The sequence below is a fragment of the Felis catus genome, chromosome C1 (genome assembly GCF_018350175.1).
Source record: "Felis catus isolate Fca126 chromosome C1, F.catus_Fca126_mat1.0, whole genome shotgun sequence".
Taxonomy (NCBI): Eukaryota; Metazoa; Chordata; class Mammalia; order Carnivora; family Felidae; genus Felis; species Felis catus.
The window spans coordinates 29229160-29249218 of NC_058375.1; the positions used below are offsets into that span (position 1 = coordinate 29229160).

At 47.6% G+C, this 20059-nt stretch overlaps 2 protein-coding genes and 1 non-coding gene across 5 annotated transcripts in view; 1 reads left to right on the top strand and 2 right to left on the bottom strand.

Moving 5' to 3' along the window:
• Positions 1 to 421, bottom strand: part of MTF1 (metal regulatory transcription factor 1) — a 46688-nt gene extending 46267 nt beyond the window's left edge. For 2 of the 3 annotated variants that reach the window (XM_006934585.5, XM_006934584.5), the window contains exon 1: positions 269 to 421. The gene's annotated coding sequence lies outside the window, so the exon portion shown is untranslated. The remainder of the gene's footprint in view (positions 1 to 268) is intronic. The other variant, XM_045035566.1, reaches the window with a different exon arrangement.
• Positions 422 to 1429: 1008 nt separating this feature from the next.
• Positions 1430 to 20059, bottom strand: part of INPP5B (inositol polyphosphate-5-phosphatase B) — a 47241-nt gene continuing 28611 nt past the window's right edge. Inside the window, 15 exon segments of the mRNA XM_045035565.1 lie at positions 1430 to 2270; positions 2521 to 2632; positions 3937 to 4064; positions 4464 to 4548; positions 7328 to 7441; positions 8211 to 8446; positions 9281 to 9443; positions 10393 to 10503; positions 11787 to 11922; positions 12877 to 12986; positions 15059 to 15170; positions 16670 to 16857; positions 17737 to 17853; positions 18214 to 18328; positions 19120 to 19221. Coding sequence (XP_044891500.1) covers positions 2155 to 2270; positions 2521 to 2632; positions 3937 to 4064; positions 4464 to 4548; positions 7328 to 7441; positions 8211 to 8446; positions 9281 to 9443; positions 10393 to 10503; positions 11787 to 11922; positions 12877 to 12986; positions 15059 to 15170; positions 16670 to 16857; positions 17737 to 17853; positions 18214 to 18328; positions 19120 to 19221 — 1945 coding nt within the window. The 3' untranslated portion in view covers positions 1430 to 2154.
• On the top strand, positions 6466 to 6569 carry LOC111562107. The gene has a single exon (XR_002745160.1). It is a non-coding gene; the product is annotated as a U6 spliceosomal RNA (small nuclear RNA).

Sequence of the window (20059 nt, forward strand, 5' to 3'; positions counted from 1 at the left end):
TGACTGGGACAGCCCCCAGCCAGGGCTACACGGAAAAATCCGAAGACAGGCTGGGGGGCTCCAAGCCGGGCGAAGAGAGGCAGGGTCCGGGTCTCCATGGAAACAGGCAAGGGGGGCTGGATACCCATCCCCATGGAAACGGAGGAGGGGTGGGGTCCCTATGGTGACCAGAGTGGGGTCTCTACTGGGAAATGCCTCAGGAGGGAGCCTAAGTCCCGCGCCCCCCGGGAAGCCCCGAGCCCAGGCCGCGTCTAGTTTCGCCTTTTACCTCCGCGGCTCCCGGCAACGGCGGCAGCGGCAGCTTCTCCCCTCCCCAGCGGCACCATGATTGCCCCCACCTTCCCCAAACGTCACTTCCGCTTCCGCTTTCCGGAGGAAGGAGGAGATACCGGCCCCGCCTCTCTCTGGCGCTTCTGGTTGGTTTAGGCGGTGTGGGGGCTGAGCTCGGGCCTCCAATTGGCGAGCAGGAGGGGCGGGGCGGGGCGCGGTGGAGGCGCCGCGGGACAGTAAGTTTGCCCCGCGCTGAGAAGCGCCGGCAGTGTCCGCAGCCGGCCGGGAGTCGGGGCGTCTGTTCTGTGGCACCACACGCAAGGAAAAGGGGTCGAACCCCTCAACCACTAGTCGAAAGCAGCCTCAGCCCGGCTTACGCTGACCGCCCTCACCCTCGCAGCCACAACTCCTACGGGAAGGACCACAGTCGGCCATCCGAGTTCTAGCTGGGACCCGCAAGGGGAGCCTGCAAGGCTGTGACATTCCCAGCTTACCCTCATCACCAAAGTTAGTATAGTAGCTGGGATCAGGAAAGGAAGATCGGATCCAAATGGCAGAACCAGGGAGTACTCCAAGCGCAGCCAAAGGACGGCGCCGCCTCTTCCCCTCGCGCGCGCACAAGACGCTCCACTCCCTTCTTCACGACAGCCCAGGCCGTCGGTCCCAACTTTTCGCCCTGCAGACTGCCGGCTTCTACTGGACTCCCGCCCGGGCCAGTCAGCGCCACCTACTGGCCATTCCCTCTCTTTGACCGTTCACAGTCATCCTGTCGGCCTGCATCTTGGTCACATTTTACACAGCCAGGGAGTCTAGGCGTTCAAGTGCCCAAGAAGCGATTTTGCGTGTACCTTCGTTATTCTGTCTCTTCAAAATGCTTGTTAAATCTGTTAGAACCTCCCGGAAGTCACTGCCTGTTTTCCCCATAAGCTACTTCTCTAGAATATTCAGGGTGGGACAACTCCCAGAGACTACATCAGGGTCAAGGGGTTCTGGCCATGCCTGTACATCCGTTGCTTGAAAACTATGAGTAGTGATCGTCACCCACCAGATTGGTCAGGGGCCAAAGAGATAGATGCCTGGCCCCTGACCAGCTGCCGAAATGCTTAAGCCACAAAAAGTCCAACTGCCCTCTCTTAAGAGAGAAAAACATACAAACAACCACTGTTAAAAATACATTTATCATTAAAATATATTACACATATGAGAAAGGGGATGCATCATATACAGTTTAGAGGATTTGCTGACCCAGAAAATCCCATTTGTTTCACCACAACATCAATTTCTTCAGTATTTTCATTTTCAAGCCACTGTGTTGCCCTCAGAGGCTGAGTGCCAGCCCCAGAGCTGTTGAGCCACATCTGAGTAGGAAGGGGGGTAGGCTTTGTATATACATATACACATGCGCTTAGAGAACTGGAAGCATCTGGGGTGGCTGTGACCTGTTTACCCAGCAGATCCCATTTGCATTCTTGCTGTCCAATTCATTCTCCCTTCAGGACCCCAAAGTTTGTTCAAATATCTGATCATGGGGAGCTCGGCCCAGGCTACAGGGAAGGCACTGACAATGCCCTGGAGGCAGGCTGGCTGAGTGAGCACAAAGAGTACGGTTATTTAAACATCTTTAAAATTTTTAAAAATAGAGAGATCTGTGTTAAATAACTAAAGCTGAACACTGACTGTCAGTTTTATTGTGGTGGATTCCCCCCAGGTCTTCACGACTCACAGTACCAATGAGTGTGACAGCCACGGGGGGGGGGGGGGGGTCTGGGCTCAGGAAAACAGGCAGCTGCCGCTTTTGCTTCCAAGAACCCTCATATCTTCTTGATCTGAAACAGGTGGGGCTGGTAATTGGCTGCCTCAAATAAAATAGGAGAGGAGATAGGCTCAGGGTGAGTTGCAGAGGAACTGGTGAATAAATTCTTGAGCCTTCTTCTTCTCTGCCATGTCAAGCTTTTGGTGACCAGCTGGGTTTCGAAGCAGTAAGCTGCCAAATATGCTAGCTGCATGAAAAACACAGAAAACAAAACAATTCAGCAAAAGAAGCACTACTTCTTCTTGTGTTGTTGAGTTGGGAGGAGTGCCCCAAAGCGTTATTTTCTGCTTGAAAAACAAAAGCTGCATGAGGGTGAACTGTGCCCAGAGCTGGAGATTTTAGTTCCACGGCAGTGGTCTTGGGACCTCCCTCAAGTACATTTCTGCTAATGAGTCTCGGTTGGCAGAGATGCTTTCCACAGACACTTGGCTGCTTACCTAGAATATTCTCATCCAAATGATTTTTTGCTGATTTTTTCAGTAATTCTCGCAAAAACGCCATCAAGTAGTTGAAGACATTTTGGTGGAATGTGGGGAGGGTAGAAATGACCTGAAAGAGGGAGAATTGGGATTTGTCTTTTCAGTCAGTCAGTCATCTGTTAGGCATCTGCTATATTCCAGCAACTGAGTGCACGATCCCAGGACATTAGTAAGGCTATGCAAAGAAAGTCCTGATCACTTAGCACTCTGCACAAGAGTCAAAAGAGAAGCACAGATCAAGCACCGTGTGAATTTAGAGGTCAATATTCTAGGGGCGCCTGGGTGGCTCAGTCGGTTAAGCATCCGACTTCGGCTCGAGTCATGATCTCGCAGTCTGTGAGTTTGAGCCCCACATCGGGCTCTGTGCTCTCAGCTCAGAGCCTGGAGCTTGCTTCCGATTCTGCGTCTCCATCTCTCTCTGCCCCTCCTGCTCGTGCTCTGTCTCTCTCTGTCTCAAAAATAAATAAAAACATTACAAAAAATTTAGGGGTCAATATTCTAACTATGTGCTCTCAAAAGATGTAGGGGAATGGAAGACATTTTCAGCTGGGTCTTGAGGACGAGACTGGGCTTGCAGAGGTAAGGATTAGGGCAAAAGAAAGTGTAAAAAAGGCAAGAGAAGGAAAACAGTGAGGTAAGGAGAGAGAACAAACCAAGAAGTCAATTTTAGCAGGAGCACCACTGTTTGAACAGGCGCTAAGCCGAGAGCGGTCGATCAGGACAAAATTCAATGCGTACTCCAGCTATTGGCACATCATCGTTATCAGTCGGGAAGCTCGCACAAGAAATATTCCAAAAGAGATTCGGGTTCGGTGGATGTGGGGGTGAGGCTCTGGAACCCATATTATTAGCAAGTTTTCTAGATTATTCTGCCATGGCATGTTACATGTGTGAACCACTAGGCCAGATCATGAAAAGTCTTGAGTATTTGTTTAAGAAAATCATTAACTGGCAATGGAGAGCCATGTGTGGTTTTTGACCAACAGTGACATAACGAGAGCTTTAGAGCACATGGTCTGAGGGCCGTATACAAAACAAATCAGCAGAGGGACAGACTGAATCCAGGGCTCAACCAAGGTGAGTACACGAGAACAGAAGATGACGGGTGACAGATCAAGGGAACTGGGCATGTGGGAGGTGAGCGGAGGACGGCTCAGAAATGACTCAGGTTTCTGGGTTGAGTCACTGGAATTAAGGGTGAAGCCACTAAAAGAAAAGCGGACATGAAAGGAAGAACAGGTTTGGGAAGGAAAGCTCTGGAGCTGAGTTACTAGGACACTGTGTCTGAGGGACTGCGCCCACTTTGTTCCCTCAGGCCCCATGAGGCCCCGGGGCTGCAACACGTGTGTGCTGATGCTTAACGCTTCCCCTCACCTGTTTACTTGCTGTGTAGCTGCCAGAACACTCCAAGCAGTTATGGTAGGCGCTGTAGCAGATGACAGGCTCTGGCAGGCTCTCCAGGAAAAGCAGCAGGGCTTCAGCCACAGAATGATTGTTGGCGGCTTTTGGCCCATCGTTAAGGAAAAGGCGATGCTGTGCCATGGTTAGGAAAAGGCCCAGGAAGGAGCACAGGCCAGAAGTGCAGCCTGCCCAGTCAGGCTCTCCACTCAGAGCTAGGATGCCAGCCTGACACAGTGAAGGGGGCCAAGCTCTTTGTCAGCTTAGCTGGGCCTTCATGAGTTCCTGCTGTATCAGTTGCTTAAAGTTGTAAAGTCTTCTCTATGCAAACTTTAAGAAAAATATGATAGCTGAGGACACAAGATCAGATTTTGAGCCTTAAGATACTGTTCTTTCTTTTCTCTCACCTCTTGATCGTAGTCACACAAACACACACACACACACACACACACACACACACGCGCGCGCGCGCATGCACGCACACATGAGTGCCTGAAGGATACAGAGGGCATCAATCATTCCAGTATCCAAACAGTCCCTGATATGCTCAAATTCTGACCTCAGGCCTGGCTGCTGAAACAGATCTTCCTGCAAAAGGAAAGAAAGTCACAGGATCATTATATTCTCAGAAAATCGGCCATGATTTCCGGACCTAGAAATATGATCACCAGCAAGGTGTAAAAAGGGAGTGAGCGGTGTAGCGAGGCCTTTGAATCACCCTGGTAAACACCCTGATAAATTTAGGGCTGATGTGGTTAATTCATCTTTCAGGCCTTCCCAAGCATGCTCCCACCACAGGTCTTTAAAGTGATAAAACATCTATTATAAAACTATAGGGCGCACGTGGGTGGTTCAGGTGGTTAAGTGTCCGGCTCTTGATTTCGGTTCAGGTCACGATCTCATGATTCGTGAGATCGAGCCTCACGTTGGGCTCTGTGCTGACAGCATGGAGCCTGCTTGAGATTTTCTCTCTCCCCCTCTCTCTGCTCCTCTCCTGCTCATGCTCTCTCTCAAAATAAACAAACATTAAAAGAAAAGAACACAACACTATAGGTATGGCATACTATACACAATGATAAGGGAAAACTTAAAAGTAGCTATGTTTCCTGCAGTGTTACAGAGGGATTAACCAGAAAAAGAAAAACGTGAAGAAAATATATCATTTATAAGATGGAGAAAGTTAAAAAGGCACCCCCCTTGGGAATGCAGGCTGGTGCAGCCACTCTGGAAAACAGGATGGAGGTTCCTCAAAAAATTAAAAATAGAATTACCCTACAACCCAGCAATTGCACTACTAGGTACTTATTGAAGGGATACAGGTGTGCTGTTTCAAAGGGACACATGCACCCCCATGATTATAGCAGCACTATCAACAAAGCCAAAGTATGGAAAGAGCCCAAATGTCCATCGATGGATGAATGGATAAAGAAGATGTGGTATATATATACAATGGAGTATTACTCAGCAATCAAAAAGAATGAAATCTTGCCATTTGCAACTACGTGGATGGAACTGGAGGGTATTATGCTAAATGAATTAGTCAGAGAAAGACAAATATCATATGACTTCACTCATATGAGGACTTTAAGACACAGAACAGATGAACATAAGGGAAGGGAAACAAAAATAATACAAAAACAGGGAGGGGGACAGAGCATAAGAGACTCATAAATATGGAGAACAAACAGAGGGTTACTGGAGGGGGTGTGGGAGGGGGGATGCTAAATGGGTAAGGGGCATTAAGGAATCTACTCCTGAAATCATTATTGCACTATATATTAACTAATTTAGATGTAAATTTAAAAAAATGAAATTAAAAAAAGAAAAAGGCACCTCCCTGCCTTGTGAAAACAAGATTACGGCAATAAAGGTATTTCCATGAGTCCTAGCATGCTTTATAATCATTTTACTAAATGACTTAATGCCATATAACTGAATAATAATATTCTACGTATTGCTCAAAAGTTACACTTGAACGGAGCTCTACAGAGAAGGTAGATTAGCACAATACTTAAGAATGTGATTTCTGGGGGCTCCTGGGTGGCTCAGTTGGTTAAGCGTCCAACTTGGGCTCAGGTCATGATCTCACAGTTCGTGGTTTAAGCCCTACATTGGGCTCTATACTGTCAGTGCAAAGTTGGCTTTGGATCCTCTGTCCCCCTCTGTCTTGCCCCTCTCCCTCTGCCATGTTCATGGTTGGTCTCTGTCTCTCTCTCTCAAAAATAAATAAAAATAGGGGCGCCCGGGGTGGCTCAGTTGGTTAAGCGGCCGACTTCAGCTCAGGTCATGATCTCGCAGTCTGTGGGTTTGAGCCCTGCGTCAAGCTCTGTGTTGACAGATCAGAGCCTGGAGCCTGCTTCCAATTCTGTCTCCCTTTCTCTCTGCCCCTCCTTGTTCTCTGTCTCTGTCTCTCTCTCTCAAAAATAATAAACATTAAAACATTTTTTTAAATTAAAATAACTAAATAAATGTTAAAAAAAAAAAAAAAAAAAAGAAGTAACTTCTCTGCTCGCTTCAGCAGCATGTGTACCAAAACTGAAATGATACACATAAGATTAGCATGGCCCCTGCTCAAGGAGGTGACTTCTACAGACAAATTCCCTGAGTTCAAATTCCAATCCTACTCATTTATCAGCGTTGGGATTTTGACCAAGTTACTTAGCCTCCTGGACCTCTGGTTCTTCATCCGAGAGCCATTGTAAGAACTAATCGAGGCAATGCTGTGAAACACTTAGAACAGTGTTTGGTACACTGTAATGATAAATGTGAGGAGTGGGGAGAAATGAAAAGAGAATGTCATAAAAACGTATGCTGCTCCCAGGTGGTAGAGCTGTGATAGACTCTAGTTTGTATTAGTCTTCTCCCTGTATGAATGACTCAGTGAAACTGACCAATCTGATTTCATGAAGCTTGCCCAAATCACTCTTGAAGTCAGGCCTCCTGACTCAAGGCCTGGGGTCCCCATCTGGTCTCCTACATTGGTCTGGCTCATCAACAAGTTAGCCCCTCCCCTTCCCAGAAACTGGCAAGAGTTCCTCATAAGGATAGCAGGCTGACATCCTGAGAAGAATCCAGATGTCTTTCTACTTGGAGGACCCCAGAGACCAGGTCGGGGAAACATGGTGTGCCTCGAAGGCCATCCTATGCAAGGCTGCTTCCCTTGGGGGTAATCAAGTGTTGTGTGTAATAGCAAGGTCTCACGGGGGTGTGAAACATGAATCTATCCCCCGTTCACTCCCTAGGGGAGGAAAAGCTTTCCACAGGTTCCTTGGGGTAAAAGCTTCTTATACCAAAAGTTCTTGGAGCTGATGTTCTTTCCCAAGGCAGCCTGGCCTCAGTCAGGTCTGACTGCGTAACCACCACCTACCTGCTGGATAGCATTTTGGTACAGGTAATCAACCATCATCCAGAGCTCTTTGGGGATCCCCATGGGGTTCTCCAACTGGATCCCATCATCTTCAGTCTGTAGTGGCATCAGAGTCTGAAAAGAAATAAAAAACATAGTCTGAAGGCCCACCAATGGAACTTCTGACAGCCTAGCTCCAAAATACTGACCATGGGGGCAGCGAACCCATGGAAGAAGGAAAGCATTGCAATCCCCTAAGCAAACGTTCCACGGGCAAATGAAATCAAGTGGGAGAATCAAGGTACAAAAGGTGATTTTTGAGAAGTAAGAGTGGGTTACAGCAAGCAGTTTCAATGAATCAGGTGAAATACACATTGTCTTCTGGAAAACACATCCTGTCAACAGCATTTCACTGTCAGAACCAGGGTGAGAATGTGGTCTGTGAGGTAAGGGCACAGACTTGGGAGTCCAAAAACCTAAATGCAGGGGCCAGGTCCACTGTTAACTCACCATGTGACCTGTAACCAATCACTCTCCTTACTGGGCCTCTGTTTTCACCTTATAGAATGAAGAGGATAGAAATCAAGAGTCCCTAAATCAAAAAAGTGCATTCGAAGGGGGAAAAATGCATATCACTATAAATCTGCTCTAAATTAGTCCCCTTGTACTCGAATTCTCCCCATAGGAGCCTTCTATGTCTCAGAAAATTTAGTTCGGGCTGAAGAATGACCAAGTGATGATTGAAACAAAAAAAAAGGAATAAAATTAGGAGCCAGGGAAGCTTCATATCTTAGTATCCATGGCTGAGTTTCTCTAATGAATTATGTACGAAAGACAGAGACTATCTTCTTTGACTGGCTCGGCTGCTACAGTTCTAGATGGTTCCCTATAGCATATAACTCACCAGCTCTCTAATAGTTTCAAGCGGCAGGTCCAAGATTGGCTCCCTCATGTAGCACAGTGTATGAATGGGAGATCCAAAACAGCTGGGCAGGTAGTTCCCTGTCACTGACAAAAAGTAATCCTTTCCCCTGTCCAAGTGCAAAACCAGAATGTCTTCAATTTTGTCTTCACCTGAGTTGAGCTTTGTAGCCGTGGTCTTATTTACAAATAGCTCCAGTTCGATCTCAATGGCAGAATCTGAGGAATAACATTAAAAGTAATGTTGGCTGGTGAGAGGCCAAGAGGAAAGGGGACAGAGGGGGCAAGGATCAGGCACAAAGGGCTGGGAAAGGAAATAAGACGAATCAGCCAACCAACAAGTATGTATGTGCTCAGCACTCAGAGGACACATGAACAAGGAGTTTATAGTCCAAGTGGGAATATGAAAACAACAAACAAAAACATGTGAAATAGGCCACTGCTATGAAATCCAAGTACAAAGGAGCACAGCTCAAGTTAGAATTATTAATAGAATTGAAGGCATGGATCAAGGCACTTGCCCTGGGCCAGGTCAGATGAAGACACCTGATCCAGCAGAAAATATAATGCAAATATCAGCCTGCGAACTGTCCACAAAACAGGCTTAATCCCTCTGCCACACAGCACGATGCAGAGTGCAAAGGAGCAGTCAGGGGAAAGACATGAATGGTACATTCCAGGGCCAGATATAATTTCTGGATTACCACCCCGTTATCTTTCCCTATAAGAGCAGACGCTGGGAGCTGATTATAGTGAGGCAGACAGTGAAAATGGGTCCTTCGACAGCAGCACCTGCTTCCCAGAGGTCTTCTGTCTTCTCTTTCTGTGAAATTATGGAACACATAGATGGCTGAGAAAGCTTTTCAAGCTGAACTCCTGCCCTTTACTGTTTTTATATTTTATTCATGGATGGTTCACATCCACAGGGCTTTTAGAAGTTTCAACCAGACAACAAAACACTCAGGAACAAAAAAGCTTATTTTAGGAAAATAAACAGGCAGGGTAGAGTGTTCCCCAAACCAGCAACCGGGAAACTAGGAAGAGAGGCCTTACCTGGCAGGAGGAAGCCTCTGCTGGGGTTGGCATTCAGCCACTGCTTACAGTAGGACTCTTCGTCAGGCTTGTTGATGAACTCAAACTGACACGGCACTTGTCCATTATGGATTATAAAGGACTGTACTTGTAACTGCATGTACTTCACATTCTGAAAACAGAACTGGGGGCAAGACCGGGACCAGTCAGACCAGTGCTCTCTTCTCGGCAACCTGCCCAGCCACCCCAACTGAGCAATCTTTGCCCTTTCTGGAAAGAAAATGAAGGACTACCTCTTTTGAATCACGTTTCTGATTTAGGCATTTACCAGGGAGGCCACAGCTCCACTAAGACCAGCTGTCTATGTTCAACCCAGGAATCCAAAAACTTCATGTTTTATAAATAAATTTCCTGAAGGAATCCAAGTTCAAATCTTCTATCTTCTATATCCAAAGGCCAATTCCAAGATACCCTTTACAAAGTGCACCCCCAAACATGAAGACCAAGCACATCTTTCCAAGTAGCTGGACCTCTGGGGCATTAACAATACCCTCTCCATAAATCTCCATTTGATTGGCTTCTTGGTATTGTCTATTCTCAACGATCTAGGCTGTAGCTCTTCCATGAAAAATCTTCAGCCCTAACTTGACTTCCTCCACTGCCCATCCCTTTTCTACACCGCCTCGCCTCCCACCAACACATGTGTACCCAAGAAATTGATTCAATTTAATCTCAGTCAGAGCAAAACATTGGGAGAAAGAACCGCCCCCCCACCCCCACCCTACCGCGAGAATACCTACCCAGTTACACTGAAATCAAACACAACACCTTTTGGCTCATCTATGCCATCATTTAATACATGAATGGCCCATGTGTGGGTGAAACATAGGAGCCACAAAGGTGAAAGGCTTCTGATATAGACGATCAGGAGATGAACATCATCTAAATCAACAACCCCCTCCTCTCAGCCAACATCAGCAGCCTCGCTTTAACTAGTGGCAGCCTATCAGTCAAGAAGACTAGAGCCCAGTGGTCGGACTGGTGCCTCCTGGAATTCCGAGACCTCGAAGATGAGACTTAAGTTCTATGAATAGAAGAGCCTCGTGCCAATGTTCTTAACATGTCCTTCCTACCTCTCGCTTAGAAAGGAACACAGAAGGAATGTTGGCATTTTCCATCTTATCCAGGGAGCGAACAATCTCCTCCAGAGTCTTCCGGTAACGTTCTTCATTGACCACCTTCACCTGGGAGGGAGACATCAGAGCCTGAGTTGCCTTCTGCCCATTTCCTCCTTTTCAGTAAAGAAGACATGCACAGTATTGGGAAAGAGCAGTTGACAGCCATACAGAAAGTGAAGACTAAATAGATTTAATTAATTAACAAAGAACCCAATTAACAATAGTCTCTGGAGGGTCCTCCAGAGGCTGAACTTGTGGTAAAGCCAACCGCTTCCTGATTAGCTGAGAAGACACTGGAGTGAAAGCTTGGTTGGGAGCTCTGCCAGGTCGCAGAGCTGGGGCAGAAAGATGTCCAGTGACTCTGCTGCCTGTCAACAGGCCTGCGGCGAGAAACTTCTCTAGGGTTTGATTTAAAGTGGCATTTTTCAAGCTTTTGCAACCTGTGCTCCATCAGCTAAGATTGTGTCAGGGCTTCCCTTCGGTATTGTGAATTATAAACACAGTTTTTGTCACTTTCCAATAATAAAACTTTGTAACATCCGTTAGGCTTTTTTCAAGCCACCACATCCTCACAGATTCTGATATGCCTCTACCTGAACCCTCGAAAATTGGTAAAATAAAGAAACAGAAGTCACAGGAGAAGAGATAATAAATAAAGAGATGTTCAACCTGGCAATCAAAGAAATGTAATCTATAATAATGACATATCTTTTCCTTTTGGCTCATTGGGTTGGCAGAAATTTCAGAGTGATAAAATTCAGTATTAGCCAGGATGTGGGAAATAAGCTCATACAGAGTCAGCAGAAGTGGGAGGAGGAGGGAGCTCTACCTTTACTGACATAGAAAGATCTCCTAAGACATAGTCAGTAGGGAAAAAAAGATATTCTCTCAGAACAATGTGCATAAGATGATCTCTTTTACAAAAAGAAAAAACATCCTCTGTGTTGTATATAGGATACTGACACATTTGTATGTGCATAGAAAAAGGCCTAGAAAGACATAGTCCAAAAAAAAAAAAAAAAAAAAAAAAAAAAAGGAAAACTTCCATGTACGTAGGAATACATAGGAGAAATATACGAAAATAATTATGAATTGGATTTAAATTAAAACACTGTTATTTAAATTTTTTTTTTAATTTTAAGTATTCTCTACACCCAACATGGGATTCAAACTCACAACCCCAAGATCGAGAGTCATATGCTCTACAGACTGAGCCAGCCAGGCACCCCTAAAAACATTTAAAAGCTTTCTCACACTCAGGTGGGGAGGAGGAGACCAAAACGACAAAGGTGGTTATGAGAACCAGTTCCCTACAGAGTGATCGCAAGGGGTATCAGCTCCCCACCTACCCCAATGTCAAACACTGAGCTGACAGGCTTGTGGTCACTGGTCTTCAGGGCCATGTGGCTCTGGTAACTCAGCTGAGTGATGTTCTTCCCTTTCCAGAGGACCCGGTCACACCAGGCAGGAGCACGACACTTCTCACTGAAATACAAAGTCTGCGCTGGGGGCCCACACAGGCACACCAGTGCCCAGTGCCTGGCTGGCACCCTGGCTCGGCTGGGGAGACAGGCCAGGGCCTCCAAATGCGTGTGCATGCAGGCCCAGGGACCCAAGAAGGCACAGTGCTTCGGGCCCACCAGGGGACAGCATGTACCCTGTGGGTATCACCCAAAACAGCTGCTAGGTCTCTAAGCCAAACACGGTTCAGAATGATTCCCTGCTCTTTACCCTCTTATGGGGATGAGATGAAAAAAGCAACCTGCAAGTAGGTACTCTGTGGCCCTTAAAAGATGGTGGTTTAAACAGGCTCTGAATTCCTACTGCCTAGGTTAGAATCCTGGCTCTACACTTCCCTGTTTGGGAGGCTCTTTATTTCTTATCTCTCTTTTTTTTTTTTTTTTTTTTTTTAAGATTTTTATTTTTAAGTAATCTCTATGCCCACCATGGGGCTCGAACTCACAACCTCAAGATCAAGAGTCGCACGCTCCAGGTGCCCCTTGAGAGGCTCTTTAATTTGTGCATGCCTCCGTTCTCCGATCTAAGAATTGGGGATAATAAATCACACCTACTTCCGGTGGCTGTAGGGATGATTAGATGAGGTCATAGAAGTGTGTGACATAATGTGAGGCATGCCATAAGCACTAAGAAAAACGATAAACTCCTATGTAGTGACCAAGTACAAGCTAAGCTGCTTAGAATCATCCTATCACCCTAAGCATAACTGAAAAGTAAATTATTGTGGAACAAAGCCTAAGGCAGTTGAAAAGAAAACATGTGGGAAGGTAGGGCTGCTGAATGAGCAGATACTGAGGGAAAACGTTTGACCAGAGTGCAAAACACGGGGAAGTCATAGGATTCCTATCTCCTTCTTTAGGTCCATGGGGACAAGTGCTTCCCGAAATTTCTGGGTTTCCATTTGCACAACTCCCTACCTACCTGGTGTCCCAGTCGTCGGAGCCAGTATCATACTTATACGTGGGCTGGAACGTGAGCTCGCCTTCAGTGAAGTCTTCGAAGACAGTCTTGGCCGTGACCTGAGTTTTCAGCTGTGTAAAAGGATGGAAGGGGGGGGGGGGGGGGGGGGGGGGGGGGGGGGGGGGGGGGGGGGGGGGGGGGGGGGGGGGGGGGGGGGGGGGGGGGGGGGGGGGGGGGGGGGGGGGGAAACAACAACAACAGAAACCAAAAAAACCTCAAAATAAAAAAACTGAAACCTTGAATTAGCAGAGGAAAGGGCTTTAATCTGGAAGTTGAACCCTAACCTAAAGGGAAAGTCCCAGGAGAAAGTTATTCTGTAAGATTCTGAGAACGAAATCCTAGGAAGGGGAGTAAGCTGACCACTCCTTTGCCTGCTGTACAGTTTTTAAGGCTCTTTTCTAAGAGTGTACCTGCATCCAAGGGACCTGAGTACCATCTTACTGAGACGTCCCTAAGAGGATCAGGTACCAACAGACACGGAGCTTCTCCTTCCAAGTATCAGACATTTCATCTGCGTAACACAGCTGTTCCCACTGTACATGGAGAGAGGACTACATGGAAAAGGGTCTGGAAAGATACAGTGCAAAAAGCAAAGGGGACTTTCATGTACGTAGAAACAGAAGTATACCAAAACAGGTATGAATTAAATGTAAATTTAAACAGTCTTCTAAAGGAGTTTATCAAATGAGTTATTTGAACTGGGGGAAGCTCTGTGCCTTGATGTCCCCCCTCTGCAAATTCTGGATTGGCAAGAGAGTCTGCCCCCCGGGGCTGTTGGAAAGAACTGTCAGCTTAGAATAGTGCCTAGTGCATCCTGAGAATAGCCAGCATTCCTCCTGCTGCACTCATTTGAGGAGATCCTTCCAGATCACACTCTCAGGGAGATGAACAACCACAGGTGCTCCTGTCTCCTCCCGGGGGGACCAAGCTTGGCCCGTCATGGACTGATGAAGAACTGCCAGCTAGCACTGGACACAGGGTGGCAGCTATTCAGGGGACAACAGTTGCCAAATTCCCCAAAATAGGAATGCCTAAAAAAAAAAACTACTAAGGAAAGGCCGCAGAAACAATAAAAATGTAGATATTAATGTAAGAGGAGTCTTAAATCAGTATGTAAAGACCTTAAAACCATCTGGAAAGCAGAGAATTCACAAAACAGGTACTTTTACTTGAAGAAAGACCAGAAAAGAAGACAAGAGGAGGTCAGCAGGAAACTGCCAGGGAAGCTAGAATGCCTCACTCAAGAATATAAACAGTTTTGAGCAGATTGGCTTAATGCGGAAACAGGGATAAAAGAGAAAAAACACGTAAGGAAAGGAAAGGAAAGGAAAGGAACTGGAGAGAAAAATGGTCAAAAAGGAGATGATTCCATAAAAGAAAGACACAACAAAGTTGAGATGTTTCCCCCTCTGACTGATGTGCATCAGGGGACAAAAAGGTTAACAGAAAGACTGAGACTGGTGACAATAAGAAGGCGGCTACAGACTAAAAAGAAAAGGGACTTGAACCTTCTGAACAACCCTGACCACTTGAATGGTTTTGAAACCTACAGGGACAAGTAGCCTCAAGGAAGCCAGCGAGACACACGTCTCTTGTCCTGTGAAATGGCTCATGCTCTGAGCGAGAACCGCTGACCCAGACCACGGTGGAGAACAGCAGGTTCCAGAACTGGTTCCTGGCAGGAGTGAAGAAAGCCACTCAGGAAAAACGGCTGTCATTTACACTGGACAAGTCTGGTTGAAGAGCAGGAGGGGGCAGAGGAGGCTCACTCAGAAAACAATTTAACAAATCATCTTAAACACACTAAGGATCTGTATGAGAAACTTGGCACCCTTTTAGCCCCTTCTTGAACAAATGAATGAACACGCAAGCACCAGGGGAAAGGGGAGGGGGAGAGAGAGAGACTGAGAGAGAGAACACACGTTCCTGCCCCCAAGGGGGATGAGGCGCCTCGAGGGAAGAGCCGATGGGGAGGCAGCCATGGATGAGGGAAGGCAGAAAAGAGAGAAATGACAGGCCATCAGCTTCTCAGGGAAGCCTGCCCAGCGGAGGAAGAAGAGGCCGAGGGTTGGGAAGCCAGGCCTTCCCGTGCCCTCAGAGTGGCGGGACAGCTGCCTAAGAGGGCACAGGTGGCTGTGTGTACCTGATCATACGCATACAGCGTCTGGAAGGCCTTCTCCTCGATGAGCTTTTTCACCGTTTCCACATCCAGCTCTTCTATCCTGTAGTTGAGGTCCCCCAGCCACAAGATCACACTGTGAGGACAGAGCACAAAGTTCACAGTTTAGGCGGGACTTCCCCCATCCTCGCCAGTGTGCTTCTGATAGGAGCGCCCTGAGACTCGGCTTCTTGGGGGCTGGGAGGGAAGGGACCCAGCTGTTCAGGAAATCTTTTCTCTTGCCATCCCATTTCACGCCACAGCTAACAGGCTGCTGACTCCGGGACCTTGCTCCAGTTTCATGAGAAACAGCCTGGAGTCGTCCTGGACTACTTTATTCTTGTGTGGTTGGAAAGACAGCCTAATCAGGTCTAAAAGCAAGACCACCATTCACCTCACTTCTGGGACGAGGCACCAGAGATCAAATATTGGGTGCCATGTCGATTGCTCAGGGACCCCGCACCAGATGATGCCATCATGTCGCCTCCGTGCACATCGCAGTCCACAAAACACACTCTCCGCCTTTGTTTCTAGAGCTGAGTTCCTCTGAAACAAAGCTCAACCTTCACAGGGGAGTCTGAGTTAAACCCCCACTGTATCCTTGGTTGGCTCTTTGTGCGAAGTGTGGCAGGTGTTTTATTACACCTGCTGCTGTGGGAGAAGGATAACCAAGCATTCCCAGATGACCGTGCACATCCCATAAGGTCTGCTACTGCTCTATCTGAAGCCAGCAGCCAGGCACTGGAGAATGCATAGCAGTAGACACGCACGATGAATGCACCCACGAGCTCACAGCAGACAGACTGACATGCAAGCTGCCACCTCCCAAACTAGGGTGCCGGAGGTTCAGCAGAACGGAAGACACACTCCCTGCTGGGTTCCCCGGAGAAGGAAAGCCATCCCGTCAGCTTCCAGAACGCCAGTGAGCTCAAGACAGTTCCACCACCGCGGCAGGCGGGATGAGAGGCTTGAATCTGTGTGCTCCCTGGCAGACACCATGGCCCCAATGGCTTCTTCCTTTTTCTAAAAGAAGTGGCACAAGCTTCGAGTGTTACCGTAAAGACTGGGATTCTAACATGACGCGAATTTAGACATACGGGAAGTTTTAGAGATTAAGGGAACAAAGGTCAGCACAAGATTCTCTAAGCAGCTGTAACTACAACTCTAACGGTGAATCAAGAGGTTTAATACTAAGCGAAGGTATACTACTGCAGTCCGATTTCAACTACATATGCTTCTGGAAAGAACAGATGTACAGGATCCGAAAACATACTTCTAAAACCTTGCGGAGCTTGCTGTAAAGCTTGACAAGCTCGTTCTTTGGTTGCTTCCCTCCTGCTGTTTATCGAGGCAGACCCGCATTAAAATAAACCTACGTTTTTCTGGGGACAAATGACGTGGGACCAAGATGCCAGAGATCTGCCGGATGGGGGGTTGGGAAACCGAACATCTCATGGGACGCAACCCGCGCGGAAGCAAGCGCTGGCTGGAGCTCCCACTCGGGCAGTGGGAGGCCTGCTCCCAACGCAACAGGGGGGAGCCCCAGCTCTGCACAGCAGGAGCGGTGAACTGCTTGGGCTCCACGCCCAGACTCACTCGTGCTTGCTGATGGTGAGAGGGGGGAGGCTTGGGTCAGCCTGACAAAACTGCATTCGAGAACAGATGTCTTTATAGTCCTGGTTCCTCCTCTCACACTCTTCTGTGTGGGCTGCCAGGTGAGAGTTCACGACACAGATGCTGGTGTTGTGGAGCTGGAACCGGATGGCCACTCCTCCCTTGTTGCCCTGCGGAAAAGAGCCCGACAGAATCCGACTCGCCACCTCGTCGTGTCGGTCACTCCCGCCCGCACACCCTCAAAATGTTTCCTCTTCAAAATGATCCTGACAGGGAGACGAAGCAGTGTGACTGTCTGTCTTTGAACAGGTAAGAAGACAAACCCCAGAGTCACTGGCTGGAGTGACTAGCCGGTCAGTGGCCAGGCTGAGTCCACTTTTCACTGAGTCACAGGCAAGCCACATGCTTGCCCTTCTCCACAGGAAGCCAAGCTCTTGCAGTGGAGCCTAAAAGTGGGACTGTGGGAGCCTCAAGACAAGAAAATTGCAAACCTGTTATCAGCATCCTTTCCTTTTTTTTTTTTTAACTTTATGTTGAGATAGAAAGAGAGAGAGAACTCTCTCTCAAGGGGGGACTGACCTTGTAGAGGAGGGGGGGAGAGAAAGCAGGGGGAGAGAGAGAGAATCTCTCTCTCAAGGGGGGGCTGACCCCATGAACCGTAAGATCATGACCTGAGCCGAAACCAAGAGTCTGACACACAGCTGACTGAGCCACCCAGGCAGCCCTGGCGCTCTTTCTTTATCTTGGTTTCCCAACAGCGTCTCTGCAACATATTTCATGGGCGGAAGGGGCAGATCAACTAGAGGCTCCGGCGTGGAGCGGACACGGGGATACGTGCTAATGGGGTAAGTCAACTGAATGGGGTGAGTTCACTGAAATCCGACCTCTGAGCGGTCCGCTCCATCTAGCCGTGCTTGAACGCCCCGTTCATCTTGTTGTACCAGCACCATCCAACTGGGGCACGTGCAGTCATGGTATCAGGACACGCAGTGTCAAAACCTTAGGGGTCAAGGCCACCTGTGTGCCAAGCATACCGACCAAAACCTCACCATCCTCCCCATGATTCCTGTCCCCACGGTCTCAGCTTCCACCTCGGAGATGTGCGCCGCGTGTTCCTGTTTGACGTACAACAGCAGCATAATCCCAACCAGTCGGATGAGCTTCACCTGGACAACAGAGCCAAACATTCAAGTCACGGCATGAAACACAGTCGAAAATGGGAATAAATGTCCCAGAGGAAAAGGAGTCTTGAAGTTGGTTGGCTCAGGGTGCTAATGCGTCTCCTTCTTCCGAACAGGACACAGGGTGATCACCTGTTCAGCTCACTGAACATGCTACGTGGTAACCTGGACAGCCTGCCAGCGCCAAGACCTGCGTCTTTCCTACCCACAGCGCCTCTTCTGGAGGACTTGGAACTGAAATAATTAGGACTGGCTTTTGATAAAGGTCACAGGAAAAGTCCAAAACGGTCTTCGAATTTCCCTGCGTGGCAACATAAAATTAAAGGTCACTGGCCCCTCTCTTACCTTTGCGTATTTGGCATCTGGATGAAGACCTTCTGATACAGCTTTAAACCACTCTTCTTCCTTTGGGGTATCATGGAAGAAAAAGGCCTCCTTACTCAGGTCAAGCTCCTGGAACCTATTATAAGCAGCAAGCGGTCAGACAGAGAAAGGTAGCGTGCGAGACAACCCGTCCTCAGATTGGTTTAGATGCATGTGTCCTGGCTCTCCAGCTGAACGGCAGGGCCCTCGAGAGGGGAGAAAAATAAACACTTGAAGCCAAGGGACTAAGTGCTAAGGAACCACCAGCACTTTCATGGGCAGCCACCCATTTCCTCTCTGTAACCAGCCTGTGAAGCAGTTAGAAGCATCTCCATTTCACAGCCGAGACCGCTATTTCACACAAGCACCGAATGGCAAACTGGGGGCCACCCCTGCGTCTATATAAATTCCAAATTCTAGGCCCTTCCCACTTTACCATACAGGCTTCTTTGCTGCCCCCACCCCATCCATAGTGCCCAGGACAGTGGTAAGAAGACAGAAGTATGGAGGGGGAAAAATGACTGATGGCGCTTTTAAAAAAGCTACCCTTCCTTCCCTGGCAAAAAGAGATCTTTGCTTTATGACTGACAAAGTGTTGAATGTCTAAGTGATGAAAGTCAATTCAAGGTGTAGTGATTTTAACAGGAGGGTTGCACTAACAATTAAATAATAGCATTTAAATGCCAAGCACATCACTTTAATGGTGCCGGAAATTTGTTTACCACGAGTAAGAACATCAAACAGAGAAGCAGCTGTTATTAAGCACATGCTCATTTTTCAATCCCTTCACCTGCTGCGAAAACGCAGTTATACATTCATGTCCCTGTCCCTTCAACCCCAGCTGTACTTTCTCGAGATGTAGAGGCAACCGAGAAGAGAGGCACTCACCCTACACAGTACACATCTGGGGCCTCAATGCCATGGCTTAGCCAGGGCCGGAGGCATTCTTTGGGGGACTGGCCATTCACATTGTACGTTCCTACAAAAAACCTGTCAACAAAGAGAACTGATGAGTCACTTGGGAGGACTATGGGCGTGACAGGGGAAAGCATCCTATGCTGACTTTGCTCAGTTTCAGTCTCTTTGGGGTGGAATTCGAAGACAAGAAATGTCACATCTAACTGAGACCAACGACTGTGGCACCAAAGGGTGACTTTGGTGCTTTCATGAGGACTTCAAACAGGACAGGCCTACTCTGAACATTCCTGTTTAGCTTTGAAACACATTAGAGAGCCATAATCCACAAAATGATTCTTCATCCTGTGTATGCTAGGGAACTGGGGGCGGGGGGGGGGGGGAGAAGTACCTTGTTACTTTCAGAAGGAAAGCAACAGCAGTGTTCACAATAAGTGACTCTTTATATACATGGAAGCAATGTTACCTTGTGTTTATAGTCCCAGTGCACGGATTTAAAAAGATCTAGCAGAATCCTGCAACCCCTACTCATTTCACTTCCAGTAATCTTGTCTAAAAAGATTACCAAACACTAACTTCAATTCACTAACTTCAACTTAAAGGACTTTCTTCAGGGCCACCCGGATGGCTCAGTCAGTTAAGTGTCTGACTTCGGCTCAGGTCATGATCTTGTGCTTTGTGAGTTGGAGCCCTACACGGGGCTCTCTGCTTTCAACGCAGAGCCTGCTTTGGACCCTCTGTCTCCCTCTCTCTCTCTCTGTCCCTCCCTTGCACACGGGCTCTCTCTCTCTCAAAAACAAATAAACATATAAACAAAGAAAGGACTGTCTTCAATGCATATGTGCTTTCGCTCTCTCAAAACTAAATAAATATACACTCAAAGGCCTGGAATGACCAAGAGATATGCAAATTT